The 24,457-nt window shown below is 47.5% G+C and overlaps 1 protein-coding gene across 7 annotated transcripts in view; it reads left to right on the top strand.

The window, feature by feature from the left end:
• Positions 1-24,457, top strand: part of LOC137350342 (5'-AMP-activated protein kinase subunit gamma-2) — a 510,855-nt gene that overhangs the window by 332,692 nt on the left and 153,706 nt on the right. For 5 of the 7 annotated variants that reach the window (XM_068015054.1, XM_068015056.1, XM_068015052.1 and 2 more), the window contains one exon: positions 23,457-23,674. In XM_068015054.1, coding sequence (XP_067871155.1) covers positions 23,457-23,674 — 218 coding nt within the window. Of the gene's footprint in view, positions 1-4,202; positions 4,633-7,651; positions 7,728-23,456; positions 23,675-24,457 lie in introns of those variants that run through there. The other 2 variants (XM_068015053.1, XM_068015065.1) reach the window with 2 other exon arrangements.

The raw sequence follows: 24,457 nt of genomic DNA on the forward strand, positions 1-24,457 counted from the left end.
CAGCAATACGAATGGTCTCTTCCAAAAAAGGCTTTTTTTTCTCCTTTAGCAATTTACTTGGCCTGTAGCTCCTTGTAGAATTTCTGCTGAGAGAATAGACAGCTCTTTTCTTCAGTAGCACACCTCTCTGTGGCTGGTTCAGACTGTTTTTTTGCCAGTTTTACACACAATCAAATTGAAACATTATACCATGTGACCCCTCTCCTGCTGTGGCCTAGGGACAGGTGCAGCTAGCACCCTGTGCTCAGTCTTAAAGGCACACTGTTTTCAAACAGAGTCTTAAAGGCATACACTTTTTAATCCAAGGAGAACATAAATACAAATCCGTGACACCTGTCACTCAGCCAATTTTGTATCAATGCTGCCACTGTCCCTTTTATTCCATGGGCTTCAACTTTTCTGACAAGCCTGTTATATGGCACTTTATCAAATGTCTTTTGGAAGTCCATGTACATCACATCAGCTGCATTACCCTCATCTGCTCTCTCCATTACCTCATCAAAAAAAACTCAAGTTAGTTAAACATAATTTGCCCTTAACAAATCTGTGCTGGCTTTCCTTAATTAATATTTGTCCACTAATAGTGTCTTTCACAGCCTCAGGATGTTCCAAAGTGCTGAGATGTAAACTAATACTCAAATACCTAGGTTCAGATTTGATTTGCCCATTTTAGCAGCTTTACAGCTGTGGTACATTTTTATTTGAGGACCAAACCCTCTATTTATTTCTTCCTGCAAACATGCACCTCGCTTGTTTGTATTTTGAGTCCATGAGAGCGACCCTGTGATTACATACAATTATGTCAAGTCTATAACACGGAAACAGGCCATTCGGGCCAACAGGTCCATGTTGGTCTTTATGCTGTGCACGAGCCTCCTTCCACCCCTCTTCATCAAGCCCCTTCAACACATCCTTCTATTCTTTTCTCCTTCATACGTTTATCCAACTTCCCCTTAAATATATCTACGCAATTCACCTCAACTACTCCTTAAAAAAAGCAGTGGCTCATTTGGTCGCTTCTGAGTCAGAAGGTTGTGAATTCAGGTGCCACTCCTGGACTTGAGCACAAAAATGAAGACTGCCACTCCAGTGCAGCACTGAGGGAGTGCTGTACTGTTGGAGGTGCCGTCTTTATCCATCCATTAACATCAGAAAAATAGATCAGGTCATTATCTGTTTGTGGTAACTTCCTGTGCACAAAATTGGCTGCTGTGTTTCCTACATTACAACAGTGACTACATTTCAAAAAGTACTTCATTAACTGTAAAGTGCTTTGGAATGTCCTGCGGTTGTGAAAGATCTTATATGAATGTAAGTTTTCCTGTTTCTCCTTGAGTTAGCAACTTCCACATTTAACCACTCTGTAGTTCAAGAATAGCTCTCACTCTCTCTATCCAGGAACACAAGCAACTGGCCCCTACTCAACACCTGTCCAGAATGCTGCCACTGGAATTAGGGACCAGCCAGTGACGTGGGAATTGACCGTGAACTAGCATTGTTATGGCATGGCATGTTGATGCTTACTCTGAGTTGGACGCGAACACAAAAGCAGTCCAGCATTGCACAATCCTTGATTAAATTGTTTTTTTTCCCCTTTTACTCTCTGTGCGGAATAGGGGAACATCTGCCTTTTACTCACCTGTTCCCTTTTATTATATATTTCAGACGACTATACTAATCTTTACCATTTGCTCCTTGCATTTTGCCTGTATAATGCATATCAATCTACATCAACACCCTCAGGCATGTCAAATTAAGGCCTTTTATAGTACCCGCCAATTCAGTCCTGCTGAGAAACCTATGCTGACAGTAGGAGCACAGCAGTTTGATTTGATTAAATAAAAGAAAAACCAGTGCTTTTCACAACCGCAGGACATCCCAAAGCACATTACAGCTAGTGAAGTACTTTTGAAGTGTAGTCAATGTTCTACAGCAGCTAAATTTTCACACAGCGAGATCCCTCACAGAATAATGGGATTTTGACCAGACCGAAATATTGGCCAGGACACTGGGGAGAACGCCCCCCTGCTCCTCTTCAGAATAGTGCCACGGGATCTTTTACATCCAGCTGAGAGTGCAGACTGGGCCTGACTTTAAACTCTCATCCAAAAGACAATATCTCCAACAATGTGGCACTCCGCAGTACTGCGCTGGAGTGCCAGCCTGGATCTTTGTGTTCAGATCTTGGAATGGAAATTGAACCCACAGCCAGAGGCAAGAGTGCTACCAACTGAGCCACAACTGACACCTTATATTTAGAGTCTGCTGGAGATGTCTGGTATGTTCATTTTGAATTACAAATTAATGACATGGACATTACAGTTTGGTTGATCCAGCCTACGTTGAGTAAGCTAAGACTGCTGAGCAGTTTCAGTAATTCATAGGACAGTGTTCACTTCAGAAAATCATCTGCTTTTTCTGTTCGGTCCTCTGAACATCTGGGTGCCCAATGACAATTGATTTTAGTGTCAGCTGTGGCTCAATTGGTATCACACTCTCGCCTTTGAGTCACAAGATTTCAGATTCAGGATTTGAGCATAAAAAAATCAAGGCTGACACTCCAGTGAGGGAGTGCTGCAGTGTCAGAGGTACCATCCTTTGGATGAGACGTTAAACTGAGGCCCCATCTGCCTGCTCATGTGGATGTAAAACAAATCCCATGGCACTATTTTGAAGAAGCAATAGAGTTCTCCCCAGTGTCCTGACCAATATTTATCCCTCAGTCAACATCACACAAAAAAAACAGATTATCTGGTCATTATCACATTGCTGTTTGTGGGAGCTTGTGTGCAAACTGGCTGCTGTGTTTCCTACCCTACAACAGGGACTACACTTCACAAAGTACTTCATTTGGCTGTAAAACACTTGGAGATGTCTGGTGGTCATGAAAGGTGCTATATAAATGCAAGTCTTTTGTTCTTGAGTATTACGGATCAAAGCAGTTTAAAGGCAGATGTTGGAAGAGTTCATTTTAATTAATTTGTTGAGAATGGTCAAAATTTAACTGTTAACAGGATGTGGCTGACTCCAGCAAGGCTGTATTTATTGTCCATCTGTGGTCACCCTGTGCAGATGGTAGGGGTGGCCGTCTTGAAGTTGTTATTCTTTTGACAGATTTGTGTCTCATTTTAGCAAACTTAATTGGGACGTTTTACTACGTTAAAGGCGCCTATATAAATGTAAGTTGTTGTTAAAGAATATACTGGGCTTGGCATAAAATAATGTGAGGTCTCTGTTGCATTCCCTGTGGTATGGATGGATAGTAGTCTGGGTGAGGGGTATGTTAGTTCACCTTCTGCACTAATGTATGCCTCACAGTTCCTTGAGCCAATCAGCAAGGTTGACTGTGTCTGTGGCCCCAGGCTTGACTATCCTATCGTTCTGACAGATGAAGATATTGCTAAGAAGGGAGATGACCTCTGGCAATTCTAATGTTGGGTTAAAGGAGATCCGTCTGCCTACGGTTTGTTTTTCGTTGCTTCTTAACTTTATGCAAGTAGTGAGCACCGGTTGGTAAAAGATTGGAAAATGTTGTTTAGAACATTGTGATTCATTGTTGTAACATTTTTACGGAATTCATTTCATTCATTAACTTTAAACAGACCAGCGTGGCCTGAAGTGGTTGACTGCGTACAAAAGCATTAAGTTTTGTCAGTTATTGGCATGGCTTATAGATTGCCTGCAGGAGTTGACCATCCCATGTTGATAGGAGAGGGGCATGAGAAACATTGAGCATTCATTGCCAGACTCATGCTGCCTTAGTATAGTGTGGCGTCTCATCCCACCATATTGCAAATAGGTCCCTTTTATTCCAGAGTGGTGTGCAGCCTGGAGGGGGAAGAGTATAAGGATACCAATGTATGGAATAATCCCAAATGTTGCAAATCTGCCATTCATTGCATTCCTTACAAATAAGTGGATAATTAACCACAATTCCAAACTGCAAGAAGAAGCAAATCAGACTCATGCTTTAAACCAGCAATTTGATTAAAAACTAACCATTATTATATACTTTTACTGTTTGTTTCCCATGATCCTATTGGCAGAAACACTGAGGACACAAACCCTACATGATTTTAATTTAAGATGTGAGCATCATCGGCCACGTCAGCATTTATTGCTCATCCGTAGTTGCCCTCGAGATGGTGGTGGCAGGCCACCTTCTTTAACGCTGTAGTCCATGTGGTGAGGATGCTCCCAAGTTGCTGATAGGTTGGATGTTCCAGCATAGCACATGGAATGAATCAAATTGGCTGCTTGCTTATATCTGTAATGGTGGGGACCTCAGGAGGAGACTGAGAAGGATCATCCGCTTGGCACTTCCGGCTAAGGACAGTTGCAAACGCTTAAACCGCGCCTTTTACACTCGCATTCTGGGCTCCAGCATCGGGGGAAACAATCAGTTTCCCACAAAAGCTCCTCTGTTACACAGAGTGATGACAAACTGTCCCCGACCTATCAGTGTTGCACAGCAGATTTTGTATCCAAATTGCCACTGCCCACGGGTTTCAACTTTGCCCCAAGTCTATTATGTAACATTTTATCAAACATCTTTTGGAAGTCCGTATACACAACATAAACTGCACTACCCTGATCAGCCCTATCTGTTACTTCATCAAAGAACTCAATCAGGTTAGTCCAATACAATTTTTCTTGAACAAATCTGAGCTGGTTGTCATTTATTAAATCATATTTTTCCAAGTGACCATTAATTTTGTATCAGATATTTGTCTCTAAGGCTGGATGTTATGGGCCCCCGGAGGTGCGGTCAGAGGCTGGGAGGCCTGTAGAATCACGATATTGGGGGGGGGGGGGGGGCGTAGAGGGCCTGTCGCCACCCCGTGGCCAAGCGATTTTGGCAGGAACGGGATAGGCCAAAGATGGCCTTCCTGCCCAGAGGTCAATTGAGGCCCTTAAGTGCCCTATTAATGGCCAATTACAGGCTTTTCCCACTGCCACTGAGATCTAACCAACGACAGGGGTTTCTTCCGCCACATGTGGAGGGCACCTTTTAAAACAAGGCGCACTCCCTGCGGGCTTCAAGAAGGGCCCTCCTCCTTAGGCAATCTGTGGCCCACAGAATACTCCTGTTGGTAAAACCTACAACTCCACGGCCCCCCCTCCCCCTGGAATTCACGCTCACCACCCCCCCCTTGCCAGTGCCTTCCGTACTGTCCCCGGTGACCCCGCCTCACTTTCCTGATGACCGGGTACCAGCGCTGGGCCTGGGTCCAAGGCCTGTTCAGTACTGGCATCGGCCACTGCTCCTGGTGGAGCTGCCAATACTGCTGAGCTGCTGGCCCTGTCATTTGGCTTGGAGTTCTTCCAGCTGGGGTCCCTGACCTTTAAAGGGATGGGATCCTGGCACAGGACACTTGAAAACACCAGAGGATCACTCTGGTGGGGGTGCGGGGGGCACAACAAGGCTGAGGTGGGGTTCCCCTCCCCTTTTCGGCCAGGCGCTGGAAGCCCCCTTCTCCACAAAATCCATCCATAAGTTTCCACACCAATGATGTTAGGCTGACTGGCCTATAGTTGCCAGTTATTATCACTCATACATCCCTATTCAAAAAAAGAGGAAACATTTACAATTCCCCAGTCCTCTGGCACTGCTGCTGTATCGAAGGATGGTGGAAGATTGTAGCCAGAACCTCCACTGTGTCCACCTTTCCCTCCAGTAACCTAGGATGCATCCCATCCAGATAGGTGACGTTTCTACTTTGAGTGCTGCCAACACTTTAAGTACCTCTTTATCAATTTTTATCCTATCTAATTTCTCTACTACCTCCTTACTTACTGTGAAGTTACATAGAATTACTTGGTATTTACAGAACATAAACAGGCCATTTGTCCCAACTGGTCTGTGCCTGTGTTTATTTTCCACAGGAGCCTTCTCCTACCCTGCTTCATCTGAGCCTATAGTCAAATTCCGTTTGCAGGAAACAGTTTGCGAAGGACAGAGTTGAAGAATATTACGGAACATTTTAGAGTCAAATTGTACTGGCATGAAATTGTTTTGCTAGAATATTTTTGATTATCTGGGTAGAAAAATAATAGTTTACCGGAATACATTTGGCACAAAGATTCCAGGACAGTGCTTCTAAATGACGCAGATGTACGATCGGAACTCTACAAGGCTCGGCCGGAGTTATTTGTCAGAAGTTGAGCTTCATTTCCATTCCTCTCACCACAGAAAGAGCAATAAATTTGCGAACCAGTTCAGACTGCCTCCTCTGATGTGTGTTCCATAAACCCCATTTGTTAAGGCTGAGTGGTTCCTGTGAGCTGCTTTAGTTAGAAAGGAAAAGAAGTTTTCCCTGGGGAAGTTGAACTTTTGCTGGAGCTTTTAGACTGTGACTGTTAAGCAAGCTTTGATGTATTACTGTCTGCCTAACTCTTGAGTCGTTTTCCTTTTATCAAGTAACTGTGTTAGAAGACTTGTCACATACAGTAGGCATTGTACATTTCTTTTAAATAAGAAATAACCACAATATGAAGAAGTAAACCTAACCACGTTTATCCATCCTGTACCACGTCCCTTCGTCCACATTATGCAGTTCTCTTCTTGAATGTTGAGAGTTTCTACCTCAGCTACCAACCCTGGAAGTGAATTCCACAGCTTCACAACTCTCCAGGTTCTCTTGCTTACTGTTCTACTTGCATTTAATTTGCAAGGATGTGGGGTAAGGGCAGGAGAGTGGGACTAATTGGCTAGTTCATTCAAAGAGCTGGCACAGACATGATTAGCCGAACAGCCTCCTATGCTGTATGATTATAAGATGCAATAAGCTGCAGCCTCCCTACAGCTGCGGATTATTACGATAAGCAGTTGTCTGAAAGACCATGAAAATCACTGTGATACTGTGAAAGCAGTGACCTTTTTTGCAGCATCAGTAGTCAAGGATAATTGATTTCATGGATTCCTGTTGTCGCCTTTTACTCCTATAAATTATTGCCCTTTTCATCCCCTGGTGGTTGTTTTCTTTTTCTGCGTTTTCCCCTTATGTTAGCTGGAAAGGGGAAAAAAAGACATACATTTATGTAGTGCCTTATCACATCCTCAGGACGTTCTCGAGCACGTCACAGCCTCCAAATCACACATCACCCTGTCTTCGAAATATATCGCCTTTACTCCAGCATCGCTGGGTCAAAATCCTGGAACTCCCTCCCCAGCAGCATTGTGGTGTACCTACACCACATGGACTGCAGCGGTTCAAGAAGGCAGCTCACCACCACCTTGGGACAATGAGGGAAGGGGAACAAGTGTTGGCCTGGTCCATGATGCCCACGTCCTGAAAATGATTAAAAAAGCCATTTCCTTATTGACCAAGTTCCTAATCTCTCCTTCAGATTAGCAACTCTTTAATCGGATTCTTTTCTATGTTTGTATCATTTGCATTTACTTCATCTGGCAATAACTTCACACTGGTGTATTTTTTAAACAACAGACAAAATGTGCTTTTTAAAGAGTCAGACAGAGTCTTACAATGTTCAAGTAGAAACGTAAAGTGACAAGTGACAAAAAAAGGTTCCTGACGCAAATGTTTGACAAGACAATATTTAGTTTACAGCCACTTAAGCAATCGTACTCATGTGATCACACAAAACTGCTGAAAGAGCCAATGCAGCTCTAGTGTACAGTAAGGCCAGGGATCTGTTCTGCTTCTATATATTTTATTGTACCATCAGCCCAGGGGTCCTGGAGATGTCTGCCCAAAGATCTGTCTGTGAGTAAAAGATTTTACTTATTGTGCCCTAATCGTGTGTCTGTGGCATCTGTGGGCATCAGAAAGATTAATAATCCGCTAGATACTCAAAATTTGCTCCAGGTGCCTGAAAGTAATTCAAGTTGGGTTCATATCATGCTAAGGCACATGCTACAGCTATTAGCTCATTCAGTCAACTGATTAGACTTAACCAGGATTCACTAAAGCTGGAAGGTTTACTTTAAGGTTGCAGCTGGCTGAATGAGGGCCTGTACTTCAGAAGCTGGCATCTCCAGTGTGTGTCTTAGAATAGTATAATGGTAGCTTTGGGGGCGGGGAAGGGAAATGTGGTGTTGGTGGGGTTATTGTATAAAAATGCCTCATAGCATGCCTTGATTTGAAAATTATCATCCTTGTTTTCAAATCCCTCCATGGCCTCACCACCTCCGTACCTTCCGCACCTCCCGCACCTCCCGCACCTCCGTACCTTCCGTACCTTCCGCACCTCCGTACCTTCCGCACCTCCGTACCCTCCGCACCTCCGTACCCTCCGCACCTCCGTACCCTCCGCACCTCCGTACCCTCCGTACCCTCCGCACCTCCGTACCCTCCGCACCTCCGTACCCTCCGCACCTCCGTACCCTCCGCATCTCCGTACCCTCCTCCAGTGTTACTACCCTCCAAGAATTGCTCCTCCAATTCTGGTCTCATGTTCATCCTTGATTTTCATCACTCCACAGTTGGCGGGTAAGCTTTCTGCTGCCTAGCCCTAAGTTCTGGAATTCCCTCACTAAGCCTCTCTTCCTCTCCACTTCTCTCTCACCCACTTTAAGATGCTCCTTTACCACTAATTCTTTGACCAAGCTTTTGGTCACCTTTCCTAATCACTCCTTATGTTCCCTGTCAAATTCTGTCTGATAAGTGCCTTGGGATGTTTCAATATAGTGTCAGCCATGGCTTAGTTGGTAGCACTCTCCCCACATGAGTCGGACGGTTATGGGTTCAAGTCCCACTCCAACGACTTGAGCACAAAACTCAAAGCTGACACTCTAGTGCTGTACTGAGGGAGCACTGTACTGCCAGAGGTGCTGTCTTTCAGATGAGATGTTAAACTGACATCCTCTTTGTGCTCTCACGTGGAAGTGGAAGATCCCATAGCACTATTCCAGAGAAGAGCAGGGAGTTTTCCCTGGTGTCCTGACCAATGTTTATCCCTCAACCAACATCATGAAAACAGATTATCTGGTCATTATCACATTGCTGTTTGTGGGAACTTGCTATGCGCAAATTGGCGACTGAGTTTCCTGCATTACATCAGTGACTGTGCTTCAAAAAGTACCTCATTGGCTGTAAGCACAATGGGAAACCTGCAGTCATGAAAGGCGCTATATAAATGCAAATGTTTTTTGAATGGAACTATATAAATGCAAGTTGTTCTTTAATTGCAGTTTTCTGAGCTGCAATCAGTAAACTAATTCACTTTTAGATTACAAATGTGTGTTTGACCACCTTGGACAATGATTTACTGCTGGAGCTCTCCACTGTAGTAAATATTTAATTATTACAGATATGGCAGTGTCAATGGCACCTTGGTCATAAAATATAGTTATTGAGAGTTTGGAGTGGGGTATCACTAGAGCTTTGATACAAGCGATGCAGGTTTACTAACTTGCTCATGTCATTGCTTTACTTCAAGAGAACTTAACTGGTCTTATTATTCCACGACACTGTCTACTCTTTTAGGTTGCCAAATTTTTTTTAATGTTTTTTCATGGGATGTGAGCATCGCTCGCAAGGCCAGCATTTATTGCCCATCCCTAATTGTACTTGAGAAGGTGATGGTGAGCTGCCTTCTTGAACCACTGCAGTCCATGTGGGGTAGGCATACCCACAGTGCTGTTAGGAAGGGAGTTCCAGGATTTTGACCCAGCGACAGTGAAGGAACGGCGATATAGTTCCAAGTCAGGATGGTGTGTGGCTTGGAGGGGAGCTTGCAGGTGATGTTCCCATGCATCTGCTGCCCTTGTCCGTCTAGATGGTAGAGGACACAGGTTTGGAAGATGCTGTTGAAGGAGCTTTGGTGAGTTGCTGCAGTGCATCTTGTAGATGGTACACACTGCTGCCATACTGCGTCGGTGGTGGAACGAATGAATGTTGAAGGTGGTGGGTGGGATGCCGCTCAAGCGGGCTGCTTTGTCTTGGATGGTGTTGAAGTGCTTGAGTGTTGTTGGAGCTGCACTCAACCAGGCAAGTGGAGAGTATTCCATCACACTCCTGACTTGTGCCTTGTAGATGGTGGATAGGCTTTGGGGGTCAGGAGATAAGTTACTCACTGCAGGATTCCTCGCCTCTGACATGCTGTTGTAGCCACGGTATTTATATGGCTACTCAAGTTCAGTTTTTGGTCAATGGTAACCCCCAGGATGTTGATAGTGGGGGATTCAGTGATCGTGATGCCATTGAATGTCATGGGGAGATGGTTAGATTCTGTCTTGTTGGAGATAGTCATTGCCTGGCACTTATGTGGTGCGAATGTTACTTGCCACTTATCAGCCCAAGCCTGGATATTGTCCAGATCTTGCTGCATTTCTACACGGACTGCTTCAGTATCTGAGGAGTCATGAATGGTGCCGAACATGTGCAATCATCAGCAAACATCCCTACTTCTGACCTTATGATTGGAGGAAGATCATTGATGAAGCAGCTGAAGATGGTTGAGCCTAGGACACTACCCTGAGGAACTCCTGCAGTGATGTCCTGGATCTGAAATGATTGACCTCCAACAACCACAACCATCTTCCTTTGCGCTAGGTACGATTCCAACCAGTGGAGAGTTTCCCCCCTGATTCCCATTGACTCCAGTTTTCCTGGGGCTCCTTGATGCCATACTCAGTCAGATGCTGCCTTGTCAAGGGCAATCACTCTCACCTCACCTCTTGAGTTCAGCTCTTTTGTCCATTTTTGAACTAAGGCTGTAATGTGGTCAGGAGCTGAGTGGCCCTGGCGGAACCCAAACTGAGCGCCACTGAGTAAATGCCGCTTGATAGCACTGTTGACGACACCATCCGTCACTTTACTGATGATCGAGAGTAGACTGATGAGGCGGTAATTGGCCGGGTTGGACTTGTCCTGCTTTTTGTGTACAGGACATACCTGGGCAATATTCACATTGCTGGGTAGATGCCATTGTTATAGCTGTATTGGAACAGCTTGGCTGTGGGTATGGCAAGTTCTGGAGCACAGGTCTTCAGTACTATTGCCAGAATATTGTCACAGCCTGTCGCCTTTGCGAAATACACTGCCTTCAGTCGTTTCATGATATCACGCGGAGTGATTTAAATTGGCTGAAGACTGGCATCTATGATGCTGGGGTCTTCAGGAGGAGGCTGAGGTAGATTATCGACTTGACACTTCTGGCTGAAGATTTTTGCAAATGCTTCAGCCTTATCTTTTGCACTGATGTGCTGGACTCCCCCTTCAGTGAGGATGGGGATGTTTGTGGAGCCACCTCCTGTTAGTTGTTTAATTGTCCACCACCATTCACGACCGGATGTGGCAGGACTGCAGAGCTTAGATCTGATCCGTTGGTTATGGGATCACTTAGCTCTGTCTATTGCATGCTGCTTAAGCAGTTTGGCATGCAAGTAGTCCTGGGTTGTAGCTTCACCAGGTTGACCGCTCATTTTTAGGTATGTCTGGTGCTGCTCCTGGCATGCCCTCCTGCACTCTTCATTGAACCAGGGTTGATCCCCTGTCTTGGTGGTAATGGTAGAATGGGAGATATGCAGGTCATGAAGTTACAGAATGTGGTTGAGTACAATTCTGCTGCTGCTGATGGTCCACAGCGCCTCATGGATGCCCAGTTTTGCATTGCTAGATCTGTTCGAAATCTATCCCATTTAGCACGGTGATAGTGCCACACAACACGATGGACGGTATCCTTAATGTGAAGGCGGGACTTCGTCTTCACAACGACTGTGCAGTGGTCACTCCTACCAATACAGTCATGGACAGATGCATCTGCAGCAGGCAGATTGGTGAGGGCAAGGTCAAGTGTGTTTTTCCCTCTTGGGGGTTCCCCCACCACCTGCCACAGTCTAGCAGCTATGTCCTTGAGGACTGGGCCAGCTTGGTCAGTAGTGGTGCTACCGAGCCACTCTTGGTGATGGACATTGAAGTCCCCCACCAATTGCACATTCTGCGCCCTTGCCACCCTCCGTGCTTCCTCCAGGTGGTGTTCAACAAAGAACAAAGAAAATTACAGCACAGGAACAGGCCCTTCGGCCCTCCAAGCCTGCGCCGATCCACATCCTCTATCTAAACATGTTGCCTATTTTCTAAGGGTCTGTATCTCTTTGCTTCCTGCCCATTCATGTATCTGTCTAGATATATCTTAAAAGACGCTATCGTGCCAGCGTCTACCACCTCCGCTGGCAACGCGTTCCAGGCACCCACCACCCTCTGCGTAAAGAGCTTTCCACGCATATCCCCCCTAACGTGGAGGAGTACTGACTCATCAGCTGAGGGGGGTGCGGTAGGTGGTAATCAGCAGGAGGTTTACTTGTCCATGTTTGACCTGATGCCATGAGACTTCATGGGGTCCGGGGAAATTGTTGAATCAGGTGGCAACGGTATTTGATGAACAGATCTTTCTTCATGAAATATGCAGTCAAAGATTTTTGGCGAAAGTGAAGAGTGTTCTGAACAGTGATCACCTGTTGTCTCAGTATTAACTGTTGGATGCATTCAGGGAAAAGGCTACAATCCCTTAGATGCAGGATAATTTGGTTCTTGAACTCATTCATGCCTTCTCTACAAGAACTTTTAACAGGAGCTTGATGAATGGATGAGGATACACACTCATGATGGGACTGACTCATTGATTTAATGTACTGGAATTAGTTTTTAACGTGTATTTTAATCAAGTTAGGTTTTTAGTGATAGGGTAATTTTCTTTCTTTTCATTATTATTCATATGTAATTTTAATGAATGAGCAATGTACTCAAAATGAGTTTCCGTATGGACAGAAATTGAATGGAATTGAGTCAAGAGGTGAGATACCCGTGACAGAATTTTCAGCCTCTGACCTGCTCTTGTAGCCACAATATTTATATGGCTGTTCCAGTTCAGTTTCTGGTCAATGATAACCACCAGGATGTTGATGGTGGGAGATTCAGCTTAATAATAACAACTTGCCTTTATGTAGCACCTTTAACGAAGGATAACATCGTAAAAAGTTCATAAAAGCGTAATCGGGCAAAAATTGACAGCAATCGAAAGATGATATCAGGAGGGCTGACTAAAAGCTTAATTTGCATTATATGTTCATGCAAATAGAAATCATGCAAAAAAAAACCTCCTGAATTGATCTATTCAGATTAATTCAAGCTGTTAGATAATTCTAGGGAGCGGGGTGCAGTGTGTGTTTCATGCAAAATAAAAACTTTGAATGGATAGTCGAGTGTGCCTATTATTTATAAAGCTTGAGTTGTTAGGGAATATGTTGGGAGTCGGCTTCAAAATGAATGGGGAGAGTTTCAATTTCTCCGGTTTGTGCGTCTAAGATTGAGCTTGGACGTATTTTAAAATGAAGTAGGATTGCTTTTCTTGGTGTTTCATCTGAAAAGAAAGAAAGAAAGACCTGAATGTATGTAGTACCTTCTAAAGGCCTGCACAGGTCACAAACAAAAACCCAACCCGAACCCGACAGAACCACATCTGCCCCGAGCCCAACCCGGCCCGAGTCCCTCCATTTTTTTTCTGAGCCCGACCCGACCACCGGAATGTTCTCTTTACCTACCTTGCGACTCCCAATCTGCAGGAAGCCGCAGCATGATCGTGATGACGTCATAGAGACGCTCACTCGCTCACAGTGTAGACTCCGAGTTTCTCTCTTTGACGTCCCGGACTCCCAGCTCAGGTAAGTTTTTTTTACTTTTAACACTTCTTGCTGTGGCCCGACCCGACCCGACTCGAGCCCGAAATCCGGAACCGGAAGATCGGCCCGACCCAACCCGAACCCGACACCTGTCGTCGGGTCCTGTCAGGTTCGGGTCACTTTAGCACCTTCCACAACCACAGAACATCCCAAAGTGCTTTACAGCTAGTGAAGTACTTTTTGAGTGTAGTCACGGTTGTAATGTAGGAAATGCGGCAGCCAATTTGAGCACAGCAAGCTCCCACAAACAGCAATGTGATAATAACCAAATAATCTGTTTCCGTGATGCTGATTGAGGGTTAAATACGGGCCAGGGCACCAGGGATAACTCCCCCTGCTCCTCTTCAAAATAGTGCCGTGGGATCTTTTACATCCACCCGAGTAAGCAGTTAGGGCCTCGGTTTAACGTCTCATCCGGCATCTCCAGCAGTGCAACACTCCCTCAGTACTGCACTGGAGTGTCAGCCTTGATTTTTGTGCTCAAGCCTTGGAGTGCTACCAACTGAGCCACAGCTGAGAAACTAGTTCTTTCTACGATGTTGAGGAACAAAAAACCTCAAGTACAGCTTACTACAGGCTGGCTTTTATTTTTGTTCAACTTTCAACATTCTTTTCACAGCTTTTGTGCCGACTGTATGTAGATCCTGTTCATTCTGCAGTGTTAATTCACTGCACCAAATGACTTTTCCTTTGCATTCTTGACTTTGTGTATTCACTCATGAGTATGGTTCTCTGTACTCATTCATTGTAGCTCATGTAGTTATACATTTGATGTACATTATAGCTTTGTAAATGGTATAAGGAAATTAAATTATGTCCCCAGAAAGGCATTAAAAGCTATAAAACCTTATAAAGTACCCCGTTGAAAGGTGATCATTATCCTCTCCTCCTGTGTTCAGCTGCTGATCAGAGTAATTTCCTATAAATTCTGCAATATTTAAGATATTATAGTATCTTAACTGTCATTAAGTGTGATTTGTATAGCAGACTTTGGGCTGAATTTAATGGATGCGCTGAAGGCGGATGTGGTGGCGTGGGGGGATGGAAAATCACATCGGAGCCGTCCACCTGGAAAACTGGCGTTGTGACGTCGTCCCAGATTTTGTCAGTGCTGGGAAAGCACAATGGCGGCATTGCCGCCCCAACATGACGGGAAGCAAATTCAAATTGCCTAAATTTAGATTTAAATGTAATTAATTCCGATTTAATGATTAGCCCTAGATTTTGTGAACGGTGGGTGGCACTCAAGTGCCTTCAGGTTCACGGCTGTTCAAACCTGGCGTCACCGAGGCGAGAGGCCACATGACTTCAACAGGGAGCAACTTTGAGCATTGTTGCATAGGGGAAGGGGGAGTTGGGGGTTCAGAGGCCATTGTGGTAATGTGTTGCATGCTCTGCAAGGGGGTCTGGGGTCTCTGGCTCTGAAGATAGTCTGGGTTTCCGGGGCTCTGCAATGGGCTTGGGGGTGCAGGGTCTCGGGCTCTGTATGGTGGTGCGGGGTCTCGGGCTCTGTATGGGGGTGCGGGGTCTCTCGCTCTGTAAGGGAGTGTGAGGTCTCGGGGGCTCTGCAAGGGGGTGTGGGGTCTCGGGCTCTGTAAGGGGGTGTGGGGTCTCGGGCTCTGCAAGGGAGTCCAGGATCTCGGGGGCTCTGCAAGGAGGTCCGGGGTCTTGGGGGGCTCTGTAAAAGGTTGCAAGGTCTCGGGGGCTCTAAGGAGGCGTGGGTTCTCGGGGGCTCTGCAAGGGGGTCTGGGTTCTCGGGGGTTCTGTAAGGGGACCAGGGTCTCGGGGGTTCCACATGGGGGTGCGGGGTCTAGGGGGCTCTGCAAGAGGTTCTGTCTGGGTTCTCGGGGGCTCTGCAAGGGGGTCTCGGGGGTCTGAGGTCTCAGGGGATCTACAAAGGGGTCCAGGGTCTCGGCATTTTCTTCCAAAGGGGTCTGCGATCTCTGGGACTCTGCAAGGGTATCCGGCGTCTTGGCACTCTCCTCCAAGGGTGTCCAGCGTCTTGGGGGCTCTGCAAGGGGGTTCGTTATGGATTTTGGGGCAGTGGGTGCAGTATTGGGTTGACAAACTGCTGTGTGATGTGTTTGGTCACTCACATTGCTGGAACAGAGCCCTGATTTCCATTCACAGAGAGTCAAGTAAAGACTAACCTTAATATATAAACTCTGTCACCTCCTTTCCATTTGTTTTCCCTGTTTTGTGACCGGCTGCAATATGCCCATGGGAGATCATATGTTGGTGAGGGCTCTCATCACACTGGCATGTTAACGAGGGCTCTGTAAGGGGACCTTGGCATTACTCTAAGGGGGAGGCGGAAGTCAGCAGCTCACAGTAAGACATAATGGAACATGGCTTTCAGACAATGCTGGCTAATGATTTGGAAATTAAAAAAAAAAAAAAAAATTACTGCAGAACATATTAGAAACACCCTCGAGACCCAAAAACTGACTAGGTTGTCTTTTTAATCCATTTGTGAGTGCTCCTTTGCAGTGTGATCCCTGCTATAGCAGCTGGACTGGAGGCAGGCTGCTGGTCAGGCTGCCCCTTGGCCTATGATGACTGGCCGCTGTCCTCTGGTTGCCTGAGGCCTGGAAGGCCCCGGCTGCCCGAGGGTCTCCTGCACCAGTGAAGGATACTCCTCAGGCATCACGGCTACTGGTGCTGGGCTCACTGGTGGAGGAGCTGAGGAGCCAGTATCCACACTTGGTGTCCTGAGGGGAGCCCCCAGATGTGGATGGCAGCCTCTCCTCCTCCCTTTTAAAGGTTCGCTTGAACCTCCCAGTTCACCAGAGATGGACCAGGAGTGGGATTAGTCTCCAGGTTTCTGTTCCTTCCCTCGCCATGCCACTGCTGCGTTGCGCTCATGGCTAAGATGATGGTGTGCAGGTCTGCGCGCATCTGTGGCTGCAGTCTCCTGTGCACGCCGACCTGCATAAGAGGACACAAACATGTGTAGTTCAGGCTGTGCAGATTTCCTAATGCCAACCATACGTCATGTGGATCTCCAGCATTAATGAGTATGTCGATGGAAGCCAATCCTCACTCTTGTGCAGGGACTCCAGTCTCCCTATCCAAAATACTGCAGCTGTCCTGGATGTCTGCCAGCTGCAAGGCCGCCTCCTCAGAGGTGGTGAGAGGATGCAGATCTGGAACTCCTCTGCCAGTCCGGGCCGTCTCCCCCCTATTGTGGGCCCTCTCGTCCTGTAAGAGAAAGGATGGAGGGATGGAGATATTTGAGAATGGCAGAGAGATCAACGTGACCGTTCTGCTCATGTCAGCCCCTTGTCCAGTACTAAGGGATCTGATATCTCTCATGCTGCCACACGCTGTCAGGGGTGTTCAGTGGGGGAGGGGTCGGGGGGCTGGTGATGAGCGAGTTATGAAGGAAGGTGACCTGTGGCTGAAATGCAGCCATGCGTCTGTCAGGATGTGATAAAACCCTAGCCCTTCTGCCAGCACCATTGTAGTTGTACCCTCCCTATGTTGCGCACCCTCCCGCTTAATCACATGCAGTCTCCAAAAAGGAGAGTGGTATGGAGTACTCACCTTGGCAGAACATAGGAGATCGCTGATCCTCTTTTGGCACTGGACTCAGTTCCGGTGGGTGACTCCACAGCTGCTGACTTCCTCGGCGATCTTGGTCAGGCAGGAGGACCTCTTGCCATAGCTGGGAAGAGAATCTCTGCCTTTCCCTTGCAGCCTGGAGGAGAATCCGCAGGGAGGCATCACTGGACTATGAGCCACCCACTTTCTGGTCTCTGGCATCCTTTGCTGTCCTGCTTGGCAAAGTGGTGGGGTGGTGGGTTGTGTGGTTGGGATACCATAAATGAGCTCAGCAATGTTTTCAGCAGTGCACTGAAAGCTGTCCGTGACTCTAATGCAGGAGTGAATGCAGGGCTGGCAGGCCTTTAAATATGGCACCAATACCTGCTGCACAGTCATCTGATGTTGTAATCACTGACTCACCTCCCGCCCCCCACCATGTGATTGTGCAGGGGCATCGCCTCCAGTATGTAAAACGGCCACCTGCCACGTGATTGCGGTGGGCCAGCTGTCTACATCACATTTGGGAACAGCACCCATTTCCAAGCATAGCTGGCTCACATAATTCAGTCCTTTAAAGGTGTAACTATCATCACAAAAAAAAAAAACAGTTTTGGAAACCTTGTTGTTTGGGAGGGAGTAGAACCAAGGAGGTTCTGGGCGGGGGCTCTGTTCTCTAGAAAGGTGAAGGCTGAGGGGAGAGCTGATTGAGGTCTTTAAACGATGAAGGCATTTGATAAGATAGATGTTTCCACTTGTGGGGAGACCAGAACCAGCGGTCATGAATACAAGATAGTCACCAATGTATGCAATTGGGGGTTCAGAAGAAATTTCTTTACCCAGAGAATGGTTAAAATGTGGAACTCGCTACCACAAGGAATGGTTAAGATGAATAGCATGAATGCATTTCAGGGGAAGCTTGATAGGTACATGATTGAGAAAGGAAGTGAAGGTTATGCTGATAGGGTTAGATGAAGAGGGATGGGAGGAGGCTTGTGTAGAGCAAAACACCAGCATAGACCAGTTGGGCTGAATGGCCTGTTTCTGTGCTGAAAATTCTATGAAGTATTTAGAGTGGCACAGTGGCGCAGTGGTTAGCACTACAGCCTCACAGCTCCAGCGACCCGGGTTCAGTTCTGGGTACTGCCTGTGTGGAGTTTGTAAGTTCTCCTTGTGACTGCGTGGGTTTTCACCAGGTGCTCTGGTTTCCTCCCAGAGCCAGAGACTTGCAGGTTAATAGGTAAATTCGCCATTGTAAATTGACCCTTGTATAGGTAGCTGGTAGGAGAATGGTGGGGATGTGGTAGGGAATATGGGATTAATGTAGGATTAGTATAAATGGCTCCTGGGCTGGAAGCTCCCTAGGAAGCTCCCTTGCTGTTCAACTCTATCCATGGCCATCTGCTCCCATCCCTAACGTTTTCTCCCCCAATCTGCCCTCTTAAACTGTTTAAATTCCCCTGGCTCTTTAAATCAGTTCATTTTAGCCCTATCTAAAAGTTAACAGTTAGTTTAGTGTATGTTACCTGGGCCCACTGCCCTCCCCCAGCCACACCTGCTCTTTGTTTTCTCAATGAAATTGATCCGGATGAAATTGACGAGAACAGCTGCCGATACTTTAATCTCCGATCCTGCTGTCTTCACAGTCCAGAGTGTCTGCAGCCACGGCATGCGGTAAGTCCATTGAGGTGAAGAAGGAGCTGCGGGACCCGAGAGAAGTCCTGTGAAAAGGTGCCCCGAACACCCAAAACATCCACGAACGGCACCCCCGGCCGCAACTTCAAAGCGCCCGCGGGAGATGGCTCGGAGAGCATCTGCAGCGCACTGTCGGCAATGCTGCATGCCTTTATTTAAACCACTGCAAAAAAAAAAACCCTTAGCAAATGTAATCACCTCTAAGTCTGCCAAATGATGCTTCACCTCCCGAAGGACGTGGATGAGCTTTCCGGACGTCGATGGTGGGCACTGAGGAAATGGCTTATTACCTGCACCAGATTCCACCCCCCTCCCCCCCCCTTTACCCCCCTTCCACCCCCCCCACCCCCGTCCCCTTCCCTGCTCCACCCTCTCAGCTCACCCCTTCACAACCCCGTCCCAGCCCGCCCCCCCCTCGCACCATCTTCACCCCGCACCCCCTTCCCCTGCACCCCCCCCCCACCCCCTCCCTCTACCCCTCCCCCTTGCATCCCCTCCTCCCACCGGCACCATCCTACACCTGTGTAGGGGCCCCAACAACCCCACTGCCTTGTGGGCGTCTCGGGAGAGACCAAGGCTAAGGGAGTAAACCCTAACAGAAAATCCGGAGCGGAACCCCGTAGGCGGTCATGTGTCACCTTTGGCATGTTTCCGGCAGTTCCTGCAGCCATACTGGTGCCAAACGTCGTGTCCTGCACTCCTTTGGACCCCACCAGAAAGGCCGAGAGGGGGGTTTTGACGACTGGGCAACTCTCAACCTCCATAAATTTGCCCAGGCATGCGCCATGGAGAGGTCACTCCATAGTTGCCTCACAGCGACTGAAACAACACGGAAGGCAGCAGTTACGGGTTATAAGTCCAGATAAATTGGCGTAGAAACTGGGCGCCACGGGTTGCCTTTGTCGGTGGGAGAGGTCATTGCACCTCACTGGACAGCTACCGCCCGCCTCAAACCGGGCAGCCCCCGGTCAATAAGGTTCTGTCCCGCCACAGTCTGCCTGCTTCAATGGGTGCTTGGAGCTCAGGGTCATTGCCCGAAAGGTGGACTGACACACCGCACCAAACAACATGAAAAAAGGAAAGAAGGTACCAGCCCTTCGCTTTGCAAGCTGGAACGTCAGAACTATGTGTCCTGGCCTGTCGGAAGACCTTACACAAATCAACGATTCTCGGAAGACCGCCATCATTAACAACGAGCTCAGTAGACTCAATGTGGACATTGCAGCACTTCAGGAGACTCGCCTCCCCGCGAGTGGCTCTCTAGCAGAGCAAGACTACACCTTCTTCTGGCAGGGCAGGGATCCTGAAGAACCAAGACAGCATGGAGTGGGCTTCGCCATCAGAAACTCCTTGCTCAGCATGATAGAGCCTCCCTCAAATGGCTCGGAACGCATACTGTCCATCCGACTGCTCACCACCTCTGGTCCAGTACACCTACTCAGCATCTATGCTCCAACACTCTGTTCCGCACCTGAAGCTAAAGACCAGTTCTATGAACAACTCCATAACATCATTAGCAGCATCCCCAACACCGAACACCTATTCCTGCTGGGGGACTTTAATGCCAGGGTTGGGGCCGACCATGACTCATGGCCCTCCTGCCTTGGGCGCTATGGCGTTGGAAGGATGAATGAGAACGGGCAGAGACTGCTTGAGTTGTGTACCTATCATAACCTCTGCATCACCAACTCGTTCTTTCACACTAAACCCTGTCACCAGGTTTCATGGAGGCACCCAAGATCACGTCGTTGGCACCAGCTAGACCTCATTGTCACAAGGCGAGCCGCCTTAAACAGTGTTCAAATCACACGCAGCTTCCACAGTGCGGACTGCGACACCGACCACTCCCTGGTGTGCAGCAAGGTTAGACTCAGACCAAAGAAGTTGCATCATTCCAAGCAGAAGGGCCACCCGCGCATCAACACGAGCAGAATTTCTCACCCACAGCTGTTACAAAAATTTCTAAATTCACTTGTAACAGCCCTTCAAAACACTCCCACAGGGGATGCTGAGACCAAGTGGGCCCACATCAGAGACGCCATCTATGAGTCAGCTTTGACCACCTACGGCAAAAGTGCGAAGAGAAATGCAGACTGGTTTCAATCTCATAATGAAGAGCTGGAACCTGTCATAGCCGCTAAGCGCATTGCACTTTTGAACTACAAGAAAGCCCCCAGCGATTTAACATCCGCAGCACTTAAAGCAGCCAGAAGTACTGCACAAAGAACAGCTAGGCGTTGCGCAAACGACTACTGGCAACACCTATGCAGTCATATTCAGCTGGCCTCAGACACCGGAAACATCAGAGGAATGTATGATGGCATGAAGAGAGCTCTTGGGCCAACCATCAAGAAGATCACCCCCCTCAAATCTAAATCTGGGGACATAATCACTGACCAACGCAAACAGATGGACCGCTGGGTTGAGCACTACCTAGAACTGTACTCCAGGGAGAATGCTGTCACTGAGACTGCCCTCAATGCAGCCCAGCCTCTACCAGTCATGGATGAGCTGGACATACAGCCAACCAAATCGGAACTCAGTGATGCCATTGATTCCCTAGCCAGCGGAAAAGCCCCTGGGAAGGACAGCATTACCCCTGAAATAATCAAGAGTGCCAAGCCTGCTATACTCTCAGCACTACATGAACTGCTATGCCTGTGCTGGGACGAGGGAGCAGTACCCCAGGACATGCGCGATGCCAACATCATCACCCTCTATAAAAACAAAGGTGACCGCGGTGACTGCAACAACTACCGTGGAATCTCCCTGCTCAGCATAGTGGGGAAAGTCTTTGCTCGAGTCGCTCTGAACAGGCTCCAGAAGCTGGCCGAGCGCGTCTACCCTGAGGCACAGTGTGGCTTTCGTGCAGAGAGATCGACTATTGACATGCTGTTCTCCCTTCGTCAGATACAGGAGAAATGCCGTGAACAACAGATGCCCCTCTACATTGCTTTCATTGATCTCACCAAAGCCTTTGACCTCGTCAGCAGACGTGGTCTCTTCAGACTACTAGAAAAGATCGGATGTCCACCAAAGCTACTAAGTATCATCACCTCATTCCATGACAATATGAAAGGCACAATTCAACATGGTGGCTCCTCATCAGAGCCCTTTCCTATCCTGAGTGGTGTGAAACAGGGCTGTGTTCTCGCACCCACACTTTTTGGGATTTTCTTCTCCCTGCTGCTTTCACATGCGTTCAAATCCTCTGAAGAAGGAATTTTCCTCCACACAAGATCAGGGGGCAGGTTGTTCAACCTTGCCCGTCTAAGAGCGAAGTCCAAAGTACGGAAAGTCCTCATCAGAGAACTCCTCTTTGCTGACGATGCTGCTTTAACATCTCACACTGAAGAATGCCTGCAGAGTCTCATCGACAGGTTTGCGTCTGCCTGCAATGAATTTGGCCTAACCATCAGCCTCAAGAAAACGAACATCATGGGGCAGGATGTCAGAAATGCTCCATCCATCAATATTGGCGACCACGCTCTGGAAGTGGTTCAAGAGTTCACCTACCTAGGCTCAACTATCACCAGTAACCTGTCTCTAGATGCAGAAATCAACAAGCGCATGGGTAAGGCTTCCACTGCTATGTTCAGACTGGCCAAGAGAGTGTGGGAAAATGGCGCACTGACACGGAACACAAAAGTCCGAGTGTATCAGGCCTGTGTCCTCAGTACCTTGCTCTATGGCAGCGAGGCCTGGACAACGTATGCCAGCCAAGAGCGACGTCTCAATTCATTCCATCTTCGCTGCCTTCGGAGAATACTTGGCATCAGGTGGCAGGACTATATCTCCAACACAGAAGTCCTTGAAGCGGCCAACATCCCCAGCTTATACACACTACTGAGTCAGCGGCGCTTGAGATGGCTTGGCCATGTGAGCCGCATGGAAGATGGCAGGATCCCCAAAGACACATTGTACAGCGAGCTCGCCACTGGTATCAGACCCACCGGCCGTCCATGTCTCCGTTATAAAGACGTCTGCAAACGCGACATGAAATCGTGTGACATTGATCACAAGTCGTGGGAGTCAGTTGCCAGCATTCGCCAGAGCTGGCGGGCAGCCATAAAGACAGGGCTAAATTGTGGCGAGTCGAAGAGACTTAGTAGTTGGCAGGAAAAAAGACAGAGGCGCAAGGGGAGAGCCAACTGTGCAACAGCCCCAACAAACAAATTTCTCTGCAGCACCTGTGGAAGAGCCTGTCACTCCAGAATTGGCCTTTATAGCCACTCCAGGCGCTGCTTCACAAACCACTGACCACCTCCAGGCGCGTATCCATTGTCTCTCGAGATAAGGAGGCCCAAAAGAAAGTATAAATGGGTAGTTGTTGGTCGGCACAGACTCAAAGGGACATTTTCAGTGCTGTATCTGTAAATAAATAAATAAAATAATAAATAAAGTCAGGGGTTATTACCATCACAGGGTGAAGTGGCTCAGTAATGCAGTTTGTTACTCTTTAAAAATGTTAAAGTTGCATCTTAATTTGTGTGGAAGAAATAAACTTTTTCCCGATTAATTTCTTTCTGCAATTGTCAGAATAATTCCACTCTCTCCTTCTCCCCCTCCACAGCCTCGGGACTATCTACCCCCTCCACACCGGTACAATCCACCAAGCCAGCCTTCCCCCTGGAATCGTACAAACAGGAACCTGAACGCTTGGATGCTCGATTTCGTTCCTACTCTTCACCACCAGACACAGGCCAACAATTTACTGTTCCGGTGGCCCCACCTGTGGTGGCAGCCAAGCTACTTGCGCCCCAGACCAGCTCCAATGCTACCTTGAAACCAGTAAGTATGAAATAATAGCTTTGTTATTTTTTGTGCCATCTTGCTACAGACTGGAACCAGCAAAGCCGGTGCATGTCGACGGTGACTGGTCAGAATTTTTACGGGAGCATTGCTAATCTGTTCTGATTCACTCTGACAGACTCTTGTGTGCTTTACCTAACATCCTGTGCCAAACTTTTGGAAACACTTTTAGGAAAATCAAGGCTGACACTCCAGTGCAGTACTGCGGGAGTAAAAACAAGAAATACTAGAAATACTCAGCAGGTCTGGCAGCATCTGTGGAGAGAGAAGCAGAGTTAACATTTCAGGCCAGTGACCCTTCTTCAGAACTTGAGGGAGTGCTACACTGTCAGAGGTGCCGTTTGGATGAGATGTTAAACCGAAGCCCCATCTATCTGCTCGGGTGAATGTAAAAGATCCTATGACATTATTTTGAGGAAGAGCAGGGGAGTTGTCGGCGGTGTCCTAGCCCATGAAGTACTTTTGAAGTGTAGTCACTGTTGTAATGTAGCCAATTTGCACACAACAAGCTTCCACAAACAGCACCATGATATTGATTGAGGGGTAAATATTGGGGGAACCTCCCCTGCTGCTCTTCACATAGTGCCATGGGATCTTTTATTCCCAGCTGAGGGAACCAAAGGAATCTTGGTTTAATGTCGCATGCAAAAAAAAAGGCACTTCCGATAGTGCAGCCCTCCCTCAATACTGCACTGGAGGGTTATCCTAGATTATGTGCTCAAGTCTCTGGTGTGGGACTTGAAACATAACTTTTGACTCAGA

This window comes from Heterodontus francisci, chromosome 2 (assembly GCF_036365525.1).
Source record: "Heterodontus francisci isolate sHetFra1 chromosome 2, sHetFra1.hap1, whole genome shotgun sequence".
NCBI classification, from domain to species: Eukaryota; Metazoa; Chordata; class Chondrichthyes; order Heterodontiformes; family Heterodontidae; genus Heterodontus; species Heterodontus francisci.